This window comes from Falco rusticolus, chromosome 18 (genome assembly GCF_015220075.1).
Source record: "Falco rusticolus isolate bFalRus1 chromosome 18, bFalRus1.pri, whole genome shotgun sequence".
Taxonomy (NCBI): Eukaryota; Metazoa; Chordata; class Aves; order Falconiformes; family Falconidae; genus Falco; species Falco rusticolus.
This window is the reverse complement of record NC_051204.1, coordinates 5,803,602-5,827,448: the sequence shown is the minus strand read 5'-3', so window position 1 is coordinate 5,827,448 and position 23,847 is coordinate 5,803,602. Positions and strand designations below refer to the sequence as shown.

At 47.8% G+C, this 23,847-nt stretch overlaps 1 protein-coding gene across 1 annotated transcript in view; it reads right to left on the bottom strand.

The window, feature by feature from the left end:
• The window catches only part of WNT3 (Wnt family member 3), a 35,679-nt gene extending 16,387 nt beyond the window's left edge, over positions 1 to 19,292 (bottom strand). The window contains exon 1 of the mRNA XM_037411204.1: positions 19,212 to 19,292. Within this exon, the coding sequence (XP_037267101.1) occupies positions 19,212 to 19,291 (80 nt within the window). The 5' untranslated portion in view covers position 19,292. The remainder of the gene's footprint in view (positions 1 to 19,211) is intronic.
• Positions 19,293 to 23,847: the final 4,555 nt, after the last annotated feature.

The following is a 23,847-nucleotide window of genomic DNA, read 5'->3' as shown; positions in this document are numbered from 1 at the left end:
TACCTTCTCCCTTGGTGGAAATCAGCTGAGTTTGGCTGAAGAAGTGTAAACTCCCAAGAGGACACCTAATCTGAACTTCAGCATTCATCTCTTAGGTACAGCAGTTGAATTTGGAACATGGAAAGGTCAGGAATACCTCTTGAAAAGGAAAAAGACAGTGGAGGATGCCAAAGGATAAAGTTCTTCTAGAACGATCTTGGTGGTCACCACCTGGCCGTGGCTGCCTAGCTGCCTGCTGGGGCACTCTGCCTTCCCCTGGCCGTGGCAATGCTTCTCCCCTGCCCCAGCACAGAGGCAGGAGGTAGGAGGAACTGAGATAAGAAGCAGCCAGCTCCAGGACGAGTGGCGAGCCAGAAATGGGCTCTAAGGCTTCATAACTCCTGGGCACTGAGCAAACCCATGGGCAGCAGCCCAGGGCGCTGCTGGTAGAGCTGGTGCCTGGCTTGCAGCTTTCACAAAAGGCCACCCTTTTCCATACGTCTGTCGGGTATAGGGGCACCCACCCAAGGCCGCAGCGCAACTGTGCGATCGGGGGACGTCGCAGCCTGATCACAAACGTGACTTCTCGAACGGCAGACGGCTCACGTAACAGCCGTGCAGCACTTTAATGAAGCTTGTGTAGGCTGTGAGTCATAGCCACCTACAATGGTATCTCCATGAGAATGCAACCATCTCCTTTGACATTCAGCAAAGTTAAATAAGACATCCAAGGGGAAAGAGGACAGTGTCATGTTTATGAAATTGGATTACTCAGCTCCCAGGCTCTGAGGATTGCCTACAGCTTCCCTCCTGGATGTATTGAGGATGGTTTTGTACTTCTGTTGCCTTCATCGAGTTCTGGCCAAGTGTGTACTGTCTTACCCGGTCAAGGGCACATGGTGCTGCAGCCATTACTGCAGAAACTGCACTGTTTTTTAAGCCTCCTCCTGGTTGTAAATAGGATGTTAAACATGGAAAGGGGACAAAAGAGCAATAGCAGCGAGCTGAGGCACTGGCTTATGTTGACAGTTTGATTAGTCTATTGGAAAGACTTCTGAGAGATTATTTAGTTACAGTGAGAAGAAGGGGAAGATTAAGACTTTCGGTCCAGCAGAAGAGGGCAAGACAATGGCTGGTGAGTGGGAATTCAGACCAGCAAAATGCAAAGGCACAAGTTTCAAAGAAAAAGACAAGTGTCCAACACGTTGCAGATTCTCTAACGCTGAGTATCTTCAAATCCAGCCTGTGCTTTTCTGAAAAGAACTGTTCGAGCCAATACAAATGAATTCCTCACCCTTGGGGTAAAAGGATGAAATTCAGTGGTCACAGTACACAGCCCTGCCTGGCTTTGCAAGGAGGCATTTTTTTCTCCCTGTCCTCTGGGTTCATGAAGAGAGAGAGCCCATATGCTCTGTGTCTTGCTGTGATTTCTGCCATCATGGGCCTCTGCACCTATCGATAGCAGCTGTACTGCAGAGGCAGCAAAAGGAGGAGGATGTGCTTGGGCAGCACTGGAGGAGCTTGGATCCAGCTGTAGTGCAAGGGGGGATTCTGAGAAACCAAAATTCCTCATTTCCTCTCTAAATAAAGGTTAGCTCCTCCATCCATTTTGTGAGACCCCCTTAAATTATCAGGTGACACACACAGAAGTACACAGGGGTACTGGATATAATAAGTTTAAGCCAACTCAGTAATTTGAAATGACTTTATGGTAACTGCAGTCCACATAGGAATCCCAGGGTCCCGAGTGCGGGGGATGGAGGAAGGATACTGGGTTCACCAAAATGGCTGTGCTGGTCACCCCCCCCAGTGCAACAGCACGTGATGCTGAAGCATTGCCCTTAAGTGCAAAGACCACTGATGAAAGTTCCTCTGTCCCCTGCAGATTTTTTTTTTTTTTGGTCCTACATCCTCTGCTGGATCTGCTCTTTTCCTTTCTAATGCAAACAAGCTTTGTAAAGAAATTAGCTTTACACTTTTTTCAAGTGGTCTGCTTGCATCTTATGCTGCAGAAGCATCCACAGTCTGAAAAATCAAACAGTGGAGCTGCTCCCACCAACCCAGGTGACTGGCTAGTTCCCTCCCATGCTCTGCAGTATCTGCCTTAGCACCTTTTCCATAGTCTCAGCTGGCTTTTGAGTCCTGATGGCTCCAGAGCAGACACGAATTCTGCTACAGGGCCCAGAGCAGTCCTGCATGTCAATCTGGGCCAGTAGCATCTTCAGCAACCCTAAGTGTAGTGTTCCTGGACCAAACCTGGACCAATTAGTGATATATGCTTCCTGCATACCCTTTGTCTCTCTCAGTTCCCCATCCTTACCAGAGATAGTTTGATCTGGGGACAGCGCCCTTGTTAGGCATTTTCAGAACTATACGCGTGCTACCAGCATACAGCATGCACTTGCCCTGCACTCCTTGTTCGCACAACTGCTTTCAAGTTTTTCCCAGGTGGTCAAAGCCCTTTGTACAGGAGGTTGATGTCTCTTAGATCAGGACTTTGGTTGTCTCCTCTGAGCTCACGTGGACTGTTGCGGAGCATGGAGCCACGAGTACGTGGCTACGAGTTGCCTTGGCTCCCGTAAGAGCAGTCCAGGCACCGGTATGTGCTAGAACAGCAGCTCATCGTGGATGCTGGTGTCGATCTGAGGAAGATCCAAGCTTTTTTTTTGGATCTCCTGGCAGAGAAGCAGGCATTCATTTCTCACAAGAGTATGGAGCACACTAGGCACTGTGACTGAGAAAGGACTATGGCAAAATTATAGCCTGAGCAGGGAGTCCTGCAACATGTGCTAAATTCCTGGTGCATTTTTTTGGAGTGTGCAGAGTCCTAAGTAAAAGAAAATTAATTCCTGATCCTCAGGAATGTTTCTCATTGTACAAATGCAAACTTTCTCTAGTCCAGTAACCAATATCACTCCAATTCTTCAAAGGCATGTTGCTTCATGCAGGGGCCTGGCACCAAGAAGCACGACAGACTAGATGGGGTTGGACATCTAAGCTGACCCTCGAAGTCCTGAGAGTTAAAGAAATAATGAAATTCAGATGCTTGTGCCGAGCACAGAAGGAAGAGACAGAAGGAAGATCAAGGTACTGGCTGGCTGTTAAATGACTCATGCACTGTTTTAATCACACAGCATAATAAGAAGACAGCCCCTCATTGCCAGCAGCTCTTTTTAGAGGCAGAATCAATGTGCTGTTGGACACCACAGTGTCTTAAGAAGAGAGGAGGACTGGAGACACACTGACGAAAACAAGACATACCAAGGCTGGAAGAAGGTGGTTATAAAACTGCTCAGGCTATCAGCATTGATGAATATCAGTTTCTCGGTGACAATGAGATATTCTAAGGTTGTACCTGTGTGTAAAGTAGGATTGTCAGATTATAACTGCATTTGGTAAATGGTTTAAAAAGACCTCTAGAGAAGAATACATGAACATCCAGAAAATCCTGAATTAACAGACTAGAAGAAACAATTGGAATGTGTAGTCTGACTGTCCTAAAGCAATTTAAGAACCTTTCATACCTCCACATTAGCGTCTATGACTTGTGTCTGGTTAAACCAACAAATACGAATATTTCTTATATTAAAAGGTGGATGCAGGACAACCTGACTCAGAGCAGGACAACCACCAACACTAAACAGAGTTGGTGATTGTTTTGACAAGCCAAATTTTGTAAACCTCCAAGGGCGAAGATAGCCCACCTCCAGCGGAACCTCTCCCAGGGCTGTGCCACGTCCTCTGAGAAAAGAGTGCTTCCTAACGGCCAACCTGAACTTCTCAAAAAATGTAAATTTGGTGCCTTCCCTTGTCTCCTACTAATTGTCCTGTATTGGACATAGTATATTCAGGGACATCTTAGCTGTCCTTCCATGGACCTCTTGCATTTCTAAGGATTTTGAATAGGCATTGTTACAGATTTTTTTTCTAAGTTAACAGACATTACCTTGAAAAGGTGGGTGGCTTAGGGAACTAACCTTTAGGTGTCCCCATTATGGCCAGCTCCACCTAAGCTAGTCACTCAAGCTCCCTTTGTAACAAATGGAGAAAATGATGCACTTTTAGAACACGATCCACTGGCCTGTTTTACCTGTTTGCCTCTGGGTGAGGTTCTGTGGACTGCAGCCTGGACCTTGGTTTGACATCGTGCCTACACCTCTGTCTCAGGTGGCCATAACTGACTTTTCAGCCCCACCAGAGCTGCCTCAGGCTGCGAGCACAAACCACGAAGGGTGCGTTATCTTTTGAAAAGGTGAGCAGGAAAAGCCAAGATGCTATTAGAAAAGCCATAGAGATGTTTCTCACACACTAGCACAGGAACCTTACCCACAGCAATGCCCTGTGAAAGCCAGAAGCCACCCAGCTGGCTTCCCCCCACAGCTTGACCATGGGCTGAGCGAACAGGCAGCAAGAGGCACGCTTAGACCATACCAAACCTTGTGTAACTTCCTGAGGTATTTCCTCAACTGACCCGATCAGCCGATGTTCACATTTGGAGATGGTTTTCATATTACACCACTCACCAGGCTTTGGTGATGGCGACTGCACTGCCTGGCTGGCCCTAGAAGCACCTTCCTTACTGCGTGTGGGAGGGAGAGGGTCCCTGGAGTGGAGCAGAACAGCAGGGGTGTGCAGAGGGGTCACTGCCATAGCACCGATGGCCTTGCAGCCTGCTGCTGACGTGGGTGGCTGCTAGGGAGGGACCGGGGACTGAATGCTCCTCAGATCAGACTGGGTGCGATGCACGGTCCCGCTGAGCCCTCAGGGCCTGACGCGGCCTTATAGAGGAGTCCCTCTGCCCGGCCAGGCAGCGAAGGGAGCTTTGTCAGATCCCCCCCTCGCTCCGTTTGTGGGGTCAACCAGCCAGAGAGCAGAGAGCGGGGTCAGACCCCAACCATTCGCCTGCACGGAGACTGGGTCCCTTTAATGTCGGAAACCTGAGGAGTCCCCACAGCACAGGGCTTCCCAACAGAGCAAGCAGATCCCTCTGTATTACTGTCATTTCCCCTTGTCTGAGCATGGCGTTGAGCAAACGAATCTGCTGTTGCATCCCTTACATTATCTCTCTGCCCACTGGCGTGTGGATTAGTGTTGCTGCAGCAACAGCACTTTTGTACGATGAGCCCATTCTGGGAGAGCTGCTCCAGTTTGGGTGACTCAGGGCTCTGTCATGGGCTTGAAAGTGATTTGGCATCTGCTTCCACCCCTTTGTCTCGGCATCCCATACGGTTCAGCCCTGACTTATTTGCCAGCGAATGCTGGAAGGATTTGGGAGGGGGGCGGTGGGGGGGCAGGGCTTGGGAGCCGGAGTCTGCTTCTCTTCCTAACGAATGCAGCCTGAATAAAGTTGCTGACAAGGGTGTGTGTCCAGGAGCCCGGCTCCTTTATTGTTTCGTGTATCAGATATAAATGTTATGTTCAGTAATGCCTGGTCAAAGCAATGTCACTCTCAGTTTAGAAAACACAATTGAGTGATTTGCCATGGGAGAGAATCTATTCTGCAGAGACTGTGATAATATTATTCACCCATGAATTTACATAAATGCATATGATTTGCATATGCAAATGGAGGCTTCCAGGCTGTGACTGCAATAAACACAGCAAGATTGTCAGCGCTGCAAAACCTTTCCTCCAAAGAGAGACGCTGAAATGTGTTTGGAGGCTTGCTCACTCCAAATTGGCGAGCCCTGGCAGGGCTGTGGGTTTCTGTACACACCGCCTGCCATTGAGGCCCCCGCGCCTGCCAGTGCTGCTGCCCCCTTGCCACCCCTCCCACCACCAGTCCTGCCTGCCAGGTGCCCCCAGCAAGGCCACAGCCCACCACTCGGATTCTCCTTCCTTTCCTGCCTCCTTCCTCAGAGCTGGTGCTGATGGAGGGAAATGTCCTACCAGGGAGAAGGAGGTGACGGGACACTCAACACAGAATGGGGCATTGCAGAAATCAAGGGAAGGAAAAACCCTTCCCCACCCAGGCCAGGGGGGCTGCTGGTCATCCCCCGCTGGGCAGCCAAGCCCTCTCCACATGCCTCCAGTCTGGGGTGCTTTGGAGAGACCTTGGTGGTGGCCAACCTCAATACATCCTTAGTGCCAACTGTCTGGAAACCACCCATTGGGCGCCACCATGTTTGGCACCAAAAAGCATCTGCCCAATGCTCAGGTACTACGGGAACACCCCGCGGAACGCTGTGGATGAGAATTACTACGCCCATCCACTCGGCCCGTAACCTGGGGCTGATCTACGGTGGGTGCCTGGGGCTGCCTCTCTTTGGAGTATTCTTCACTGCGCCCTGAGGGCAGGACTGAAGATAACAGGGCTGATTCCGCTCCTACAAACAGCCTGAGGCTGCCCCAGCAGTGACGTGCCCTGGCCCAGGAGGGGATGGCGGGTGCCACCCCTGCCCATCCTGGCCACTATAGCTGAGGCTAAGGCACACAGTTCTGTCTCAGCTGGATGAACTGGATCTTGAAGTGCTTTATGTCAAATACAGTATGGAGAAGCTGCATTGAACCTTCTGGAAACTGGATTTGGAATTAGTCCTGTTGGTTTATTGTGGTGAAAAATTACATCTCTGCTATCCTCCTTCCATGGAGAGCAAAGCAGCCCTGAGTGGAGGGGTGCTGGGCTCCAGAACGATGTGAGACACAAACTGCCATGAATATTGCAGAAAAAACTGAACTGGCTGACTCTAGGTCTGCTCCAAAGGTCAAGGTAGCCAGTGTTCTGCCTCCTTCACAAACAATCTCAGCGATGTAGGGAAACACCATGAGAAACGAGGCAAGGGTAGAACATGGCTTTGCCCAGGGTACGCAGGTTCCAGCAGTGATGGGATGTGGGTTTCCCAAGCTGAAGTTTAGCGCTGGATTGTCATGCCGAAGGGCTACCAGCGGGGTGATTCTCAGTGATTTTCTCCAAGCCACTTCTCACCCCATGGTGTAGGTAGCCTCCACAGTGCTTTCTGGAAACAAGTTCCACAATCTAATGACACGCTTCTCTCAATTTTAAACCCAAGGGCCAATCATGTCACTGTGGAGCAGCAACAAACCTCTGGACAAATCAAACAGGAGACGGCTCATGCAGTAGCTCTTGGGCCAGTCCAGGCAGGACAAGATGTGAGAAACATGCTTTACACCCTCCAAACAAAAAAAGAGGTATTAGCAGCATATGTAGGCGTTTGAGCCACTTCAGAAGCAGCTGGTACTGAAGCACAGCTCCTCCTGGAACCTCATCTGCCCATGCTGGGCTGGACGTTTCCTCTGCACACCATGCACTGACACTGCATGGAGTAAGTGGATCACACTGATCACAGGCTTAAATGGGAAACCCTGATGACCCAGGAATCGTGGAAGTGATCATGGACTGACAAGAAGGCAGAAGTTTTGGAGCATCACCAGGTGAGGTGCCTCATGCTGAAGAGCCCCCACTGTGTGATAAACTACTGACTAACCAAAAAGCCGGGGGAAGAAGGAGGAAGATGATGTTTGGAGTTACGGCATTTGTCTTTCCAAGTAACCATGATGTGAGATGGAGCCCTGCTTTCCTGGAGGTGGCTAAAATCTGCCTGCTGATGGGGAAGTATTGAATTAATTCCTTTTTTTGCTTTGCTTGTCCGTGCAGGTTTTGCTTTATCTATTAAATTGTCTTTACCTCAACCCATGTCTCCCCATCCTGCTGGCAGGGAGTGAGCAGCTGTGTGGTGCTTAGCTGCCAGCCTGGGCTAACCCAACACAGGTTCTTAAATCCCGAGAAATAAATGTCTTTTCCTACGCACACTCTTGTCATCATTCATGATCTGTAAGGTCTGTATTGTGTCATTGTTCTCTAAGCTGCAAATCTAAATATTGTCCCCTCAACTGAAGGCATTCAACCCTTCTGGTCCTTGTGGCTGTTGCCTTGTTTGTGTGCTTTCCTCATTTTACAGAACAGTTTTGGGAAATGTGACGGTCAGATTGCAAACAGACCTGTCATTTATCTTTTAGGATAAGGGTTAAGGGTTGCCCCCAGGGTGTGAGACCACTGCCTATGGTAAGACTGGGCAGCCTGCAGACATGGCCCCAGCAGACGGGGCTTTTGGTAGAACTTAAGTCTCCAAAACGATGAAGCTGAACATTGCACTGCTGTTGCCTTAGTTTGAGGCAAAGGTCCCCTTTTTGTAAGGGCTTGTATCAGCTCCCAGACTCTTTCAGCTTTCTCACTTAACCCAACAGAAGCAACAGGCTATGTCCCACAAAAGCCACAAAGGAGGTCTTATTTTTAGGAGATTTACAGGAAAAAATGATCAAAGTGAAATGAAAAGTGAAAATATACACATAACCATAACTCAGTGTACTGCATAAACTACCTGTCAAACAGAAATCAGATTAATTTAATTAAAAACTTATTAAAGATGATTTGGTTTTTACCAGAGATAATAAGGCCAAAGGACACATGACACAATAATCAGAATTAAAAAAGACAACTGAATAGCTTTTGCAACAATGAAACAACAACAAAAAACCAAAAAGCACCCATAAGTATTGAAAATATCGCAGTCATGGGAAGAACATATTAGGAAATCAGGTGAAAAATAGATCGGCAATGAGAGCATTGCACAGCTGAGGCATGGGGTTCCTGTGCTATTGGCTGAAATGTGGGCTGGAGGCTGAAACAGTAACTCCTACAAGAAAATTAAGTCATTTTTTGGTTTGCGGATAAGCCTGGACCCAGCTGTATTGTACACGCAGATGATGGGAGTCATCTGATGGACTGCAGACGTGTCAGCTGAGACCGTTGGCCTGGTCTGCCACCATAATCCAAGGAGCAAAATAGACACTCATCTGTAGAGGAATTCTAGAGGAATGGAGGCAGGTTAATTAACATTGATAATGTACAGCTGTGGGCTGGCTTCAGGGGCGGTGGGCTGGCTGATATGGATAACGTGCAGCTGTGGCTGGTCCCTGCTAAGCAGTTAAACAGCTCTGAGGGGTATGGAAGAGGAGCTCTGGGTGAAGAGAGACTTGGAAGAAGTAGAGGGAGGACAGAGAGTGCCTCAGATGTAGGGGAGGCCCTTGGGGAAGCAGGGGGGCCTGGATGAGGAGAGGCTGGCTGGAAGAGGAGCCTGGAGAAGGAAGAATCAGGATGCAGCAGAGGTAAGAAGCAGGATGGACTGGCCTGAAGAGGATGGAGAAACAGCGCAGACAGTAGATGGACTTTTAAAACCTTGTGGGGGATTGGTGGCTGTGCGGGGACAAGGTGTGGGAGCTACTTCTTGAAGTTAACCTGGTGTGGGATGGTAAAATCCTTGTTGTGGCCACCTAGTTTTGATAGTGCTGCAACACTCGTCTCATTTTTAGACCTGTGCAAGTAAAAGTCATGCTGCCAACATGCTGGTGTCAGTAAGGTGACCCATGAACACAAGGCTACCTGCACGGTGAGTATCACCAGTGAGAGGAGAGCAGTAAGGAGTTGAAGGCACTTCTCAGGGCTCTGCTGGAGTTGTGAAAAGCCCCTGTGACAGTTCTCAAGCATCACTGCAAATTTCTTAATTATAATTTGTCACAATTTCTAGAAAGTTGCTGCAGGGAAACTGGATCGTTATGAGACACAGAAATGGGATCAGAATAAAAAAGTCAAGATTTTATCACCTAATGCTAACCCCTTCTGTTTTAAACTTGGGGAGTCTGTTTGTTGAAAAGGTAGAGGAGCACGTCTGGTGCCTGAGCCAATGCAATACTAGAGGGGCTCAGGGAGAGTGTTTCTCATTCAGAAATGAAAGGTGCAAATACTGGGAAAGTTGCCAGTTAGACTTGATTAGATGTGTAAGATTAATTAAAACCAGACAGGTTCAGAGAATTGTGAAAAAGACAAATTAGCAAGTTACCAAATCAGAAAACCTATCTTTAGAAAAGGAATTAGAAAGTTTGGCTCATTTATCGTAGCAAATTTGCTTATCAAAGTGTAGCTCTTCCGTGTTTTCAGAGATGGCAAAGCAACTACGCCAACAGTCCTGGTGGTCAACATTTTTGTTGTTACAGGGTAAATATTCCTTTTTTTCAAGCCTCTGCAGTAGAAGCCCTTCCAGCCAAGGATGACTCGCAGTTTCTCTCTTAGGTGACAGTAGAAGTTTTCTTGAGCACCCTGCGTCAACACTGGTCTGTCTGTCAGCTAAACACGCTGGATGTATGATGTGGAAACAGGCACCCCCTAGCTGGGGTAACGTGTTAGACAAAGGAGAAGAGAGATCTTTGTAAAGCACCGCTGTCTTGTCCAGTGGTTTGCAAATATCTTCTGTTTTGGGGTTATTTTGGAATGCTTAAGGAGTCCTGGCTACACTCCTGGTCAGTGTATATGGTAGGAAAAGGAGGGCTCCTGGACTTGAAGTGGGGACTCTCAAGGAATGCCTAGTCCTAAGCTTGCTTTTCCTATCCTATCACAGGAAGAGCTGTAAATCACCCACAGCCAATGCCCAGATAGTGTTAAAAAGGCACTAAGTGTCAATCGTGACACAATGGTTCTCAGCCAATAACCCCATTCAGATATGACCTTCATCCTGGAAACTTCAACTAAACAGTCTTAAATAATACACCTGATATCAGAAGCTCTTAATTACATCCAGCATCACTGTAATATTACTCAAGTTTGTAGGCAATATTAAACCACTTGCATTTGTACATACTTTTGCTGACTTAATCTGAGGTTCATTTTGTAAGATTGCACCTGCCAAGAGCAGGCTAAAATTAAACTTTGAGTAATTTAAAGAACATGAGCTATAACTGTCTATATATGTGATATGTAAATTATACAGCCAAATTGCTAACAAATCCTTCTCATTTCAGAACCTTTAGGAAAATCACTGGTAGATCCACTGGGTGGTTTTGGGAGCTGAAGAAGCAGATTAGGAATGCCACCCTACTGGATTTTTATTTCCCTGTTTGTCCATATTTCCTGGGAGGTGATCATATCCATAAGGACACAAATAAGATACATGAATTCATCTTCAAAAAGTCTTTCGTTTTTGTAATGTTGAAAAAATGGTAATAGTTACTTGGAAGTATTTCTTGGATGGACAAAGGCCTTGACTTTCACCAGGGACTTCAGGTATGTTCACATTGCTGAATGGCTGGACTCTGAATCCAGAATTCTGTCTTAATGCTCAAAAATGTTCTGTATTTGACATGCCATCACATATTAAAATGAGTCAAACGCTAATCGGTGGGAAGATGGTAACTAGCAACTGTAAAGACTCCTACTAGACGTGCCTAGGTTGTGTCACTCAGGCCTGGCAAAAACTTTAAAACAGGCTCAATTTGAGCCAACTTGCCATAGGTGGTACTGCAGCTCAACACAAGTCATGCAAATCGGATCTGCCATGCTAAGAGAGTGTTAGCAGCAAGACACATCTAAACAAATACCATCGTTACCCTGGCTAATGATTTTTGTATGTTAAGCACACATTGATTAAAGCAGCTTGGCTCTTGTAAGGCAAGAGGGATATTATTGCAATTCCTGTTGGCAGATTGACCAAAAGCTTCCACGTCTCAGCAGGAGACAAGGTGTATTTCTAGATGGCTGGCCCATCTGCTGGTAAGCCTTAGAAACAGAGGTCTGTAGCATACATCAGATGAAGACATTTTTCAGTTGAATCTGTGACAGAGATAACCGAGAGTGCTGTGCATTATATCTGCATCTTTTCAATACCCAGCACAATTCTTCAATCTTTATTATTTCATATTTAAAGCTTGTTCTTTAAAACTGGCTACGTTTTCCTGCCTTTCCTTACAAAATCCAGCCAATAGTGCAGGCTGAACTGTTTGACTTGGCAGTGGAAGGGCCTGAGGAGCATCACTGAGACCCTATCACCATTGTCAGGTGGAAGATAATGTTCTACCTCCTGGTTACCAGCCCTGGTGAGTATGTGGGCGGTGTTGATTTGGCCTCCAGGACAGCAGTGGAAATAAAGTGCCTTCAGAGCATCAGTTAAATTATGAAAGTTTAAAAGTCAGAAGTGATTTAGTGACCTTGGAGTCGTGCCCTCTGGAGGCTTGGACTGCCCAGGTCTGCGCTGTGCCTGCAGAGAGGGAGGAAGGGCTGAAGGCATCCTTGCATCTCTCCTTGGCTTGCACACCCAGTTGAGCAGTGACGGTGCTACAGGAGCTGGAGAGCAGCACAGCCAAGACAGAGGCGGTGAGAAAGCACTAGCTAAAGACCTGTCATGACCTAGTCGGCACGGCAGTGAGTCATACCCGGGCACAGAAGATGTAGCATATAGCAGGGGTGACCTGAGTGACCATCAGGTCTCTCCTTGGCACGTGTGTGCTGGGCCGTGTGTTGTCATTGTAAGCCTTGGGCTGTCCCATGGATAAGGGGTGCTCAGTTGTGCTCAGGGTCCTAATGAAGGTCCCCGCCCCATGTTAGGCATATGCTGGGAACTGAGTAATCCAGGACCTAAAAAAGGTCTAACACCTTGCCTCTTTTGCAGCACCACTGTTGGCCTCAGCTGTGTGTCACAGCCAGTGAAGCGATGGCTGAGAGGATCCTGGGAGGTCTCTAGGCCAAGCACCTGCTCGGAGTAGGATACTCCCCGGCACCGGCCCAGGGTGGCCAGGGCTTCAGGCAGTTGAGTCCTGCAAATGTCCCAGGACAGCACCTCCTCACCTCCTTGAGCACCTGGCTCGGAGCCACACCACCCTGGAGCAAGGTGGGTCTCCTCATGCAAGCATGAACCTTTGAAGTCCCAGCCTGTGACAATTGCCCTTGGTTATATAGCTTGGCACTGCAGTGAAGAGACTGGCTCTACCATATTTGTAAGAGCCCTTCAAGAAGACATAGGCTGCTACTGAACCGCCCTCCACCGCCTCATGGCCAGACCCTTCCTGGTGAGCTGTGCCCCACATCTTTGCCGCCACCTTGGAAGCACCCACTGGCCACCATCTAGCTTGTCTAGCTCCTTCTTGAGCTGCCGGGGGCACTTCCCAACACGGTATTACAGGTGCTGCAAATGCCAAGCAGAGGATGACAGCCCCCCTCGATCTGCTGCCCCCAGTCCTCCCAGTGTAGCCCAGCACCCGGCTCATTTTGTCGGAGACGAGGACAACTGTGAGTTCATATTCCTGCTGCTAACTGCAGCCATCGGTTCCTGCCTGCAAACCCACAGCTCTGTGGGTGGGCTGTGAAGTTTCCACCTGACCACACGGAGGTGAGTGGTGACGTATAGCTAGGGAAGCAAGTCAGCGTGCAGAACAGCTGGCATGTGGATTCACTGGCTGGTGGCCTCCTGCATCCCCAACACCCCACCACCAGCCCTCAGCTAAGACTACCGGGTGGCCAGAAGCACCCCCTAAATTTCCAGTGCTCTTGCATGGGGTCCCTTAGGCAGGTGCTTCACTTTGCCGACTGCTGCTTTTAATGAAGGACTCAAATGAAAAGCAATCAGTTTGCAATTAAACTGCCTCTTAAAAGCTCTTTGTGACCACTTACATTTACTTCTGAATTTGGTTACGGGAATGGTAACAGATTTCTGGCTTAAGGACAGAAACACTTTTAAGTCTTTGTGTGAGTTGAAGCCCTCCTCCCTGCGTGCACCTGGCCCCAGGCTGCTGCTGGCCCTGGAGGACAGAGTGGATCCCTGGGGCTGGGACATCCCGGGAGACGCGAGTTGTTAGTTTTTGGGGGAATGAGGCTCCCTGATACTTAGGGAAATGCGTACATTTCTTATTGCTCTGTGTTGTTGTTGTTCTAGTAGCATTTTGAAGCTGTTGCTGCCCTCAGGGCTGTGCTGTGCTCTGCCGTGTAGGGGAGAAAGAAAACCCCTCGCGAGAAGCTGCCTGGCCATGCCAGCACACCGCCAAGCCTGGGGTATGCTGAGGTCCACAAGGCTGCTCGTCCTCGAAGCTCCCCTCTGGCAATGGTCAGGGCTGCCCATGGCTGTTTGCTCTATGGGACAGCTGATAAAGCTGAATTCCAGCCTGAAAAGCTCTTGCTTGCATGGCAAGGACCAACCATCCTGTTTGGCCGGGTGGTGACGTGGATTCCCACTGGCCATGCCTGGCTGCAGAGAACGCTGAAGAAAACCTTTAAAACCACAAGATGCTTGCGGCCATTCAGTTGACAGCTGTTTTCACGAGCGGGCACGTGTCACCCCAGCACCTCTTGGCGTTACCTCTGGCCTCGCTGTGGTCCCCAAGGAGCCTCACCTGCCGCGTGGCGGATCTAGGGGCAGCAGCCGGTGGCACGACCCTGTTTGCACCCTGAGGTGTTCGCACCCCTCCAGCCGCCTCAGCAGAAGGTGACCTCTGGTTTGGGCGTCAGCTCTTCCAGTTCAGAGGTTCATGTGCCAGCGCAGGCTGCTGGTGGGGCGCCTTGGCTTCATGTGCCAGAGCAGGAGTTGGAGCAGCACCTCCGGGCTTGCACGGTAAGTGCAGTCAGCTCCGTTCCTGACAAACTCCATCATTATCTTAGTCATTTGCCCTAGAACCAGCTGCATTTTAAGCTGTAGGAAAATTATACGTGGGGTCTTTTTCTTCCTTTGTGGTGCTACAGCAGCTGGATTTGCATCAGGAAATCCACTCCCATGGTGTGATGCTGCTCTGCAATTTTCTTCTTTTTGAAGAAAGCTTTAAGCCTATAACAAAACATGGGCTGTGGGATATAAATATTTTGAACCTTCAGAGAATGAAAAAAACCAAGACTGTCAAGAGAATGAAGTCTCCCACTTGTTTCAGCAAGGGGAGACACTGAAAGCTAAAGGAGACGAGTCACATGTCACTTCAGACTGCATCTAAATGTAAATGTTTTTCACATACAGTCTTTTTTTCTAATGAGGAAGCTACTGTGGGAGCAGTAAGAACATGTTTTTGAGTTTGTCTCCCTTTCCCTGGGGGCCCAAGGCCACTGGGATCCTCAGCCAGCTGCCAAACCTCCAGCTTCCCCTGAAAACATTTCTGAGGGATAGAAATAAAATTTAATAACTTTTGACAGACAAAAGCCATTCTTCTAGTTGCCAAGCCCTTGGCTTAGAGGCCAATGAATGCTGACTGGTAAGACTCACTTTACAGGAGTCACAGTTATGGGCAGGGACCTATTAGTGCTATGTCTTGAGGAATGATGAGAGGAGCGGGGCTGGATATTTTACTCTGTTTACACCAATGACTCCAAATCTGGCTTCTTCCTTCAGGCTAGTGACACGCCAAAGTTTTTCAAGACTTCTTGGTGAATGGTGCTCATGGAAGAGGACAGCGCTTGGTGTTTCTTCTCAGTTCATAGGTAGAGTTGTCTCCCTGACTGTCGTCTTCAGCCTCTGCACATGTATCAGTATATTGGGAATGGTTTTAGTTGTTTCCTGGGTCACAATATCTCTGTAGGCCTGCACTGCCACAGCTCTGGCCTCGGGCTAGATTTTCATCTAAATTCTCTCAGGACATCACCAGAAAGCTCTGGGGCCATCCATCACTATCTATAATGCTGCACTGACCAGTCTTTCATGCCTTGATGCCCCCAAACCCCAATGATTCAGATGTGTTCTGTTATGTATGCTGTCATTAGGGTATTTGGGATTACACCTGCAGTCATTTTTTTTTTTTAGTCGGTGTCACCACTATCCCTTCTGATGGCACCTAAAAAGGCTATTGGTGTGACCCACAACTGCTGCCTGCAGGGCTGGGATGGTAGCTGTGACCCTGTTGCCCACTTTGCTTCCACCCATGCCATTCCTGAAGGGTCAGGAAGAGCAGCAGTCTTGGTCTTCATGGCCTCACTCCACCTCTCCATCTCATCCTTCCTTGCCTCTCTTTTAGCAGCAGTAACCCAGACAGCATGTATTGGACACTTATCTGAGGAAGCTTATGTTGGCGTCGGCACTCTGGCAGGCAGCATTTAGATGACCTTTTCCCATCTGTGCCTCACTTGTTCCTTTTCCCATCTGCTGTACCAGGATGGAAGCACGTGAAGAAGGGTTGGACCTACGGCAAAATACCAGCCCTGCTCACTGAAGCTTATGTCTATGGTCCGTGCTACCCCTGGACCTTGGTCAGGTATTGCCTGGGAGCACACTAGTTGGTCAGGGACAGGGTGACATCAGGGAGTTTCTAAAAATCAACCAGGCTGGACTGCAAACCCCGCTCCTGGCTTTGCAGCCCAGTGCTCCACCTTTCCACTGCCACCTGTGAGCCTGGATGCTGCAGGTCTGTATTTGCCCCACAAGGTCCTTCCCTTTGCGTGGTGTCTGCCCAGGCTGCTCCCTGTGCCAAGAGCCGATGGCTTCAGCCTCGCACATAATGTCTCACCACTGAGGCCCAGGGCAGGACGCTCCCCCCGCCCCCCCCCCCCAACATGATGGTGTGTGAGCTGGAGGGCTGCTGTTGAGTTATGCTCTCTCTAGATACTATAACCAGATGGCAGCATCCTTCCCTGGCCCCTCAGTAAAAAATATAATGCAGTGCAAACCCTCAGCAGCTTCATCTTTTTGCTTTTATCCCTTCCACTGCACTGTCATCAATGTAGTGCTTGCCGGCATTGTCTGACTGCACTGTGGAGTAGCTGGATTATTCCAGTCACCCCTAAACCCATTTACCAGGTGCTGAGACCCCGTTCTTATTGCAGTTCTTTTCCTTGTGCACATTTAGACGCTTCCTCTCTGCCACAGGAATAAATGTTTTTCCCATTTATGTCCCAAAGCAGGAATGATCTGTTCTGATTTTGCTGCCAAAATATTCCCTATTCAGTGGAAAAATACCCAGAAAAGTTGCACCAGAGGATGGGGCACTCTGTCAGCAGTCCCAGGGTCCTGCAAGATGACCAGTCTTCCTGAAGGTCTCGTATCTAGGAGAGATGGGTTTACCTGAGGATGAGGAACCACTGATGATCTCTGGTCCAGCCTGCCCTGGATGGGTGCAGGGGACTGGGCTGATGCTGTGCCCATCTTTGCTTCCCTTCCTCTGTTTTGGGGTGCATTGGATCCTGCAAATGGGACTCATTCCCCCAGAGTCTGCCCTGTGCCTGCCTAAAGGTCAGAGGATCAGGAAGACAACTGGAAAAACATCCTTTTCTTTAAGAGTCTGTATCACATCACGCTACACACTGTACGTGAGACCTCAGCTCCAGAGAGCAGATATTCAAAGCCCTCAGTGGGGACTGAAGGAGACATTTAATTTTGTGTGCTGCGGGAAGCATTGTCTCTGCCTGAGCAGTCAGGGAGCCCTGGCCCAGATTTTTCTGCCCTTCTGCTCACTCAGCCTTCAAGAACCCTGAAAAAACTGATGCCATTTTTGATAGCCCTCGACCCTACGTGGGGTACCTCCTCCCATCCCTGTGGTGCAGCAGAGGCTCTCGGGCACTTTGGTGTTCCCAGAATCTCAGACAAATCTGCAAGATGTGAATCTATGGCATAAAATTCTGCGTATGGCTTGTTCAGCTGCCTCCTTTCCCATGGATGCTGCTTGCCATACCCCTGGTGTTTCTTACATGTCCTCTGCATTGTTCATTTTGGGTGAACTTGTAGGGATTTTGGGGAAGGCAAGAACATGGGGCAGACACCTGTCTGCAGCGTCTTCTCCTGAAAACAGGGAGAGGCATTTTGCTCGCGGGGACATTTTTTTGCCTCACAGGGGAAAAAAACCAGACCTTTTTGTCAAGAACATCTTGGTTCATCACTCTGAACGTCAAAACCCTCCTTGATTCTGCTGTTAAATCCCAATTTATATCAAAGCGTGAGGCAGGTCAGGAGCTGGCAAGACCCTGGGAGAGCTGATGGCACAGCGAGGTATCGCTGCCCCATGCAGATTCGTGCCTTTAGATCCAGCCATGTAATTTTGACCTGTTCTACAACCCACCGCGCAACCCCATTCAGACACACCGTTCCCCAGCTGAAGGAGAAAAGGGATATAAGGAATCAAAGTGATGCTGTCTATATTTCAGGAGGCTCCCCTGCCCCAGGCTTCGGTCCTGAAGTTGAGCAGCCGTGCTCGGGGCGAGGAAATAATTTAATTCTTCAGTAAAACATGCTGTGATTTAGCCATTTCATGAACCTGTGTAGCTTTTAAATGCTTCCTGAGCATGGACTTCTCATTGTATGCTCAGTCTTTCTCTACTGGAACTGCACATTTTCATTCTCAAAGTCCACGGTGATAAATGGATTATTTTAAAAAAACAATTCGGCTTTTCCCTTCTGATTTCTAAACATTCCCAGACATGGCAGTCCACCTCCAAGTTCACTCCCACCTACTTCTTGCCATCTCCATGTTGGCACTGAAAGGATCTAATTCAATAATCAAAAAAAAAGACTTCTCTGGAAAGGTGAAAATAACCCAAGAATCTCCGTAGCACCAAATTCCAACATCTCCCTCTTTACCCTACGGATGATTAGGCTTACAGCCCCTACCTGGCACATACAGAAACTTAACGAGATATATTCCAATGAGAAATCCTACACGATAAAGAGGGAAATTAACTGAAATATTATGTTATGCAACTCGCTGTGTGCTGTGTTCAGATGACCTGAAATGTTTTATTCTGTATTTTTTGTTCTAAAGTGCTTCCAATTACATTTTGTTAATACATTTATTTCTATACTGCTGTATTTATTTTTAAAATAAGTAACTTGGGTTACTTATCAGCCACAATAAGATATAACCAGTTCTTTAAAAAATTATTTATATTGTTGGTGAAAGGAAATAAATGACATTTCCAGAACAAAATCCATCTTTGAGGAATTTTACTAATGAATATTTTCTCAGGTGCCATTTGCGTTCTTAGCTTATTTGCTGGACTAAATTCACATGACAGAATACAACAAAAGAAGAGAAAGAAGTCCAAAAACTGCAGCAGCCAGAAAGAAAATAGAATTAAATATTTTTTAAAGGACTGATCACAGTTTGATGGAAAAGAAAAAAATACCTGCTACACAGTCATGCGACAGATAAAATTGCTATTGCACAAGAAAATAAAAATGCATCCTTTTACATCCAAAACAAATGCCTATTGCTACAGTGACAAAAATGGAGAAATTAAGAGTGGTGGGGAAGACTCCATTTGCGGAAAGGGAAACCTAGACATTGCCCTTTAAAAATACCCCCCAAACTTTTCATTAATTACCCATCAAATCTGAAGAAATTATGCTTAGAATCAAACACGCAGTCATGGCCAGCTCAGCAGGGCAAAGGGTGAAAAGGAAGGGGCACACATACACACAGATCCCATAGCTAATAATTAATTAATTAATTAATCAACCATCAAAAGAGGGGAAGGGGGGAAGAAATCTTACCACCAAATTGGGTAACCAGCTAAGACCTTTGTGCCATTGAAGAGGAAAGATAAAATTAGTCCGAGCAGGTGGTAATCCATTAGTCCAGGCTGGTGCAAGGGGAAAATCCTAACGAAGTTTTCAGAAAAACATCAAGTGCGAAAATGAAGAATCCCCCCTCCTTCCAGAAAAAAAAAAAAAAAAATAAAAAAAAAGGAAAAAAAAAGAAAAAAAAAAAAGGGGGGGAGAAAAAAAAAAAAAAAAAAAAAAAGAGGAGTTAAGGCAAGTCCGTGCGGTGCGGGTGACTTTGCGGCGGGCAGGAGCGCACCTCGCCCCGCTCCCCCGTGGCCGCACAGCCCAGGCGAGGCGCGCGCGGGGCCGCGGTGGCCGCGGCGGCCAATCAGGGCCCAGGTGCGGGATGAGCCCCCGCGCGCGCTGTCAATCACCCCCGCCCGCAACTTCGCTCCTCGCCTCCGGAGACGAACCTCTTTGCAAGGGACTTCACTGGGGCGCTGAGATTTTGGGTGTCTGTGGGTGGGGGTTTTCCCCTTCCAATTTTTTTTTTTTTATTAATTTTTTTTTTTTTTTTTTTTAAATTTTTGTTGTTAATTTCACTTAGAAACCCAGGAGGCACGGACCCTGCTTCTGGCTGGGCACGGCAAGGCTTTGCAAGGTAAGGATGAAGGGTGACTGTGACCGAGCTTAATCTCACGGTGGGGGTGAGATAGACAACTTATTCTTTAGATGGAGAGGGAGGTGAGCATTAACCCTTGCAGGAGGCAGAGCTGATGGGAGCACCAAAGAGGCAGAATAACCCTCTGAAAGCGTGGATGTGAGCCCCACGGGCAAAAGCGGTTATAAACTTTAAATGAGAACTGCACTGCCCAGTTTTTTCAAAGTGTGTGGGTGGGATGGGTGGAGAGGGGAGGCAGTGGCAGCCTCATTTCTATTGAGAAAAAAATGCTGGGTCATGGTGAGAGTGGAGCAGGCAGACAGGAAGATGTCCCATTAATGAATTTCTTGTGAGGTGCCTCTCTGGATGCAGAAAGGTGAAAATAGGATAGAAAACCCACCCACTCACTGTTTTTACAGGAGCTGTTGTGTCAGAGTAGCAGATCTAGGGAATGACTCAACAGAATGGGACAAAGAATGAGGAAGTTAAAAAAGTTGCTTTTGTTCATAAAGCATCCTCAGCAAGCACAGCTCTGTTGCCTGCGTTGGCTCTGCCCAGTTTCTAACCACCTGGAGATGAGGTGCTTTAGGAGTAGCCAAGAAAGCAATTTATTGCAGAGCAACGGCTGTAACAGAGGTCCAAGGTGGTATCTTGGGCAGCCCAATGCATCTCATGGTTTTGAAGGTTACAGACCTTCTCCTGAAATTAAAGCTCTGGGTGCAAATGCATTCCTTCTTGCTGTTTAATCGTGGGGATGCACCTGCCTTGTGTCTCTGTCTTTCTTGATTCTCAGTTCTTACAGATTTTATTGTATTTGGACAATGAGTTAGTGCAGAGCTGTTCTTGTAAAGTGGTAACTGGTTTCCTGGCCATCATGCACCCAAGAGAGGACACCCGCCAGCTCTTTGCTCTGCACCTCACCTCTTCATCAGTCCCTGCAGCTGCTGCGAGGACTCAGAGGCCAAGCTTCTCCAGGCTTAGTCCAACGGGTTTTCCAGCTGTCAATGACCCATCAGAGATGTTAAACATGGCTTGTTCCTTTTGTGTGATTTCAGATTGGGTGTAGTCCGTCCTGGCAAATCTCTGACCTGGCCCCCAGCTCTGTTTCATTGAATGCCATCACTCAGGGTTAGGAAAGCAATGATTTTCAAACAAGCGTTTGGGAGACACCTGGATTTAATCTGCTCCCCTAAATTAAGCACTCTGTGGGCATCTTCCCCAGATCTTGAGCTCTGTTGCCCATGTGTTTAGGTACGAAACATTAGCCTGACCTGGCCAATTTGCACAGCCCTGAAGAAATTTTAGTCACAGTTTGGCGTTAGTATGGAACAGGAACTATTCCAAATAGACCCTTAAGATGTGACCCACCTCTTCTGGAGGTTATGTGGGTTTAGCAGGGTGGGTGAAGGTGGTCCTGTGCCCCTGTCTCTCTGGTTCCAGTGCCAGGGAGTGGTCACAGGCACTTTTAATGTACTGGTTCAAGTAAGTCATGGAGTATGTGAATTGCTACTAAAGAGCCTATAAGTCTATCTAGCAAAGCAAGGCCTTAAACTGCTATGTAGGGCTGTGCCTCTACTGGTAGGTGTTTTGGAGCTGCACAGAAACAGAATAAGGCTTAAATGCACTGAGCTAGAGAATCTCTGCCATTACAATGTCAAACTGTTAAAGGGGCAGCAGGAGAGACTGAAGTGAGGTATCTCAGATGATACTACAGGTGACTGACATCCCATGGAAGAGGACAAAAAATCCCCAACACTGCAGAAGGACGACTGGGGAAGGCTTTTGAAATCTGAACTGAATCATTAGTTGGGGGCTGTCATCAAGGTCTTGGTGGCTTGGATGTTCCTGTCCATCAGACACTGGGGAACAATACAAAGCGTTCTTTATCCATTCCTTGATGGTAGGATTTATAAATCAAGCCCGTAATAAGTTACAGAGTGCTTTGTCTGCAGACAACCAAGTGGGGGAAAGTGACCTAAGACCCAAACCCCAGAGAATTTATGTGCAGGGGGCAGAGGTCTCGGTGTTGCCTCAGGAAGGGCTGCACTGCAAAAGCAGCAGAGATGCTAAAGCACCCGCCCACACCCCAGTAACTGCCCAACGTCATGTTGATGTGGTCACAGACAGGTTTTGAAAGATGAGCAGGATATTGGTAAATATTTGATCCCAAGCATGCTGAAGTCAAGGGAAAGCTCTCTATAGAATCTGACAGGCATCTGATGAAGATCATCGAGTTGCTTGCCCTCCCACCATTGCTCTCTTTGTCTCTCAACCATCCCTTGCTCTCTTTGCTCTGAACCTCATGGACCGCTTGCCACAGCATCATAAGCAGTTCAGGCTGTCCCACCATTTGGGAAGAGGCTGTGTCTCAGGCATGTCTGCAGTTGCTTTGGCTTGGAGAGCCTGGGAGATCCTGCGAGTGGAAGGTCCTTACTGTCTCTAACCCTGTCCACACCTGGCTCATAGTGACTCTTGGCTCTACATTTCTCCCACTGAAATGAGTAGAAAAATGAGTAGAAAAGCAATGGCAGGTTTCAGTTGTGTCTTCGGTTGTATCAGCCTAGACCCCCGAAGCCTTCAAATGGCAGGCGTGTCTCACGGAGGGGTACGACCTGTCTCACAGGGATGAAGACTACATTGTCTGTGAGACGAACAGACTTACTCTCAGTCTTCTCTGCTGTGAAATGAAAATCCGATGCGTACATGCTAAAATTATCCTGGGGATATTTCGTGCTAGCCTGAACAAATATTTATAAGTTCTACAGCAAACATTAATTTAAAATGTAATTTCTAAGAGCAAATGACAGTTATCCAAATGAGTACAATTTCAAAATTTCACTCATAGATACTTCCTTGTGCTGCTGACTGACAGTTTTATTTACTGAGGGTCTTTTCAGTCACATCAGTCTGTCTAGTTTGGCAATATTGACTCTTATAGACCAGTTTCAATATGCCCAGAAATGAAAAAAAAATGAGGAAGCTAGAGGTTTGGCTGCTCAAGAGAAGTCCTGTTGCCTTTACAATGTCGGTATAAAGGTCCTTCTGTATTGTGGTACTGCAAACTCAACCACTGTAGGTGCCCAGGCGTCCAAAGGGATCCTTTGGTTTATTCTAACCGCACTCCAGCAAAGGAGCGTTGTAATCACATTGAAAACACGCCTCTCTTTCCCCTTGGTGCTCTTAACTTTTGTAACTGCCTTCTTTTAGCTTTTCTTCCTTTCTCCATCAGAATCTACAAGCAGGAAGAAACCAAGTGCTTGGGGAAGGTGACAGGACCATGGAGTCTCCTGGATTTGTTCTCATCACGCATTTCAACACACCGAGCCGCTGATGAGTGTGAGACACCAGGAATTCAATCCCTTCCTGGTACAGTTCAGCTGCTCTTGGGAATTACCCCACGGCTGGTGTGACCTGAAAAGGATGACTCAAACAGCACAGTGAAGGGCAAGAGATGGATGACCTGACAGAGGGGGTTTAGATGCCTGGTTTGGTATGTTGAAGAAGGCAGGGCATGTACAAGACCTGTGATCCATGGTGCAGCACTAAGCAAAGGTGTCAGAATGCTTGATTTGCAGGTTGACTTGGGTTCAGTGGGGGGGGGGGTGGCTTAGCTGGGTGCTAGACGTTGAATCGCACATTTGGGCACTTCTGGACATGGCCAGAAACTGTAAAGGTGGGTCCCTTGGGACCATGATCTTTTAAGGGGTTTCAAGTCCTAGAAGCAGCTGAGTTTGTTGTTTTGAAGATCTAAAAGTGGAGGTAAAATAGGAAATTAGTTCTTCAATGGCTCTAGCCATCAGTCCCAAAGTAAGTAATTATTAGAAGGTATGTAAAGATCTGAAGAAATCCTTCTTGGAAGCATGAGTGAGCCATCTGAGTGCCCTCCACCGTAAACTGCTGAAATCCTGTGTGTTTCTGAGGGCTGTTTGATGCTGACTTGTGACTGGTGGTATTAACATTTCTCTTGAAACTTGCCTGTTCGTG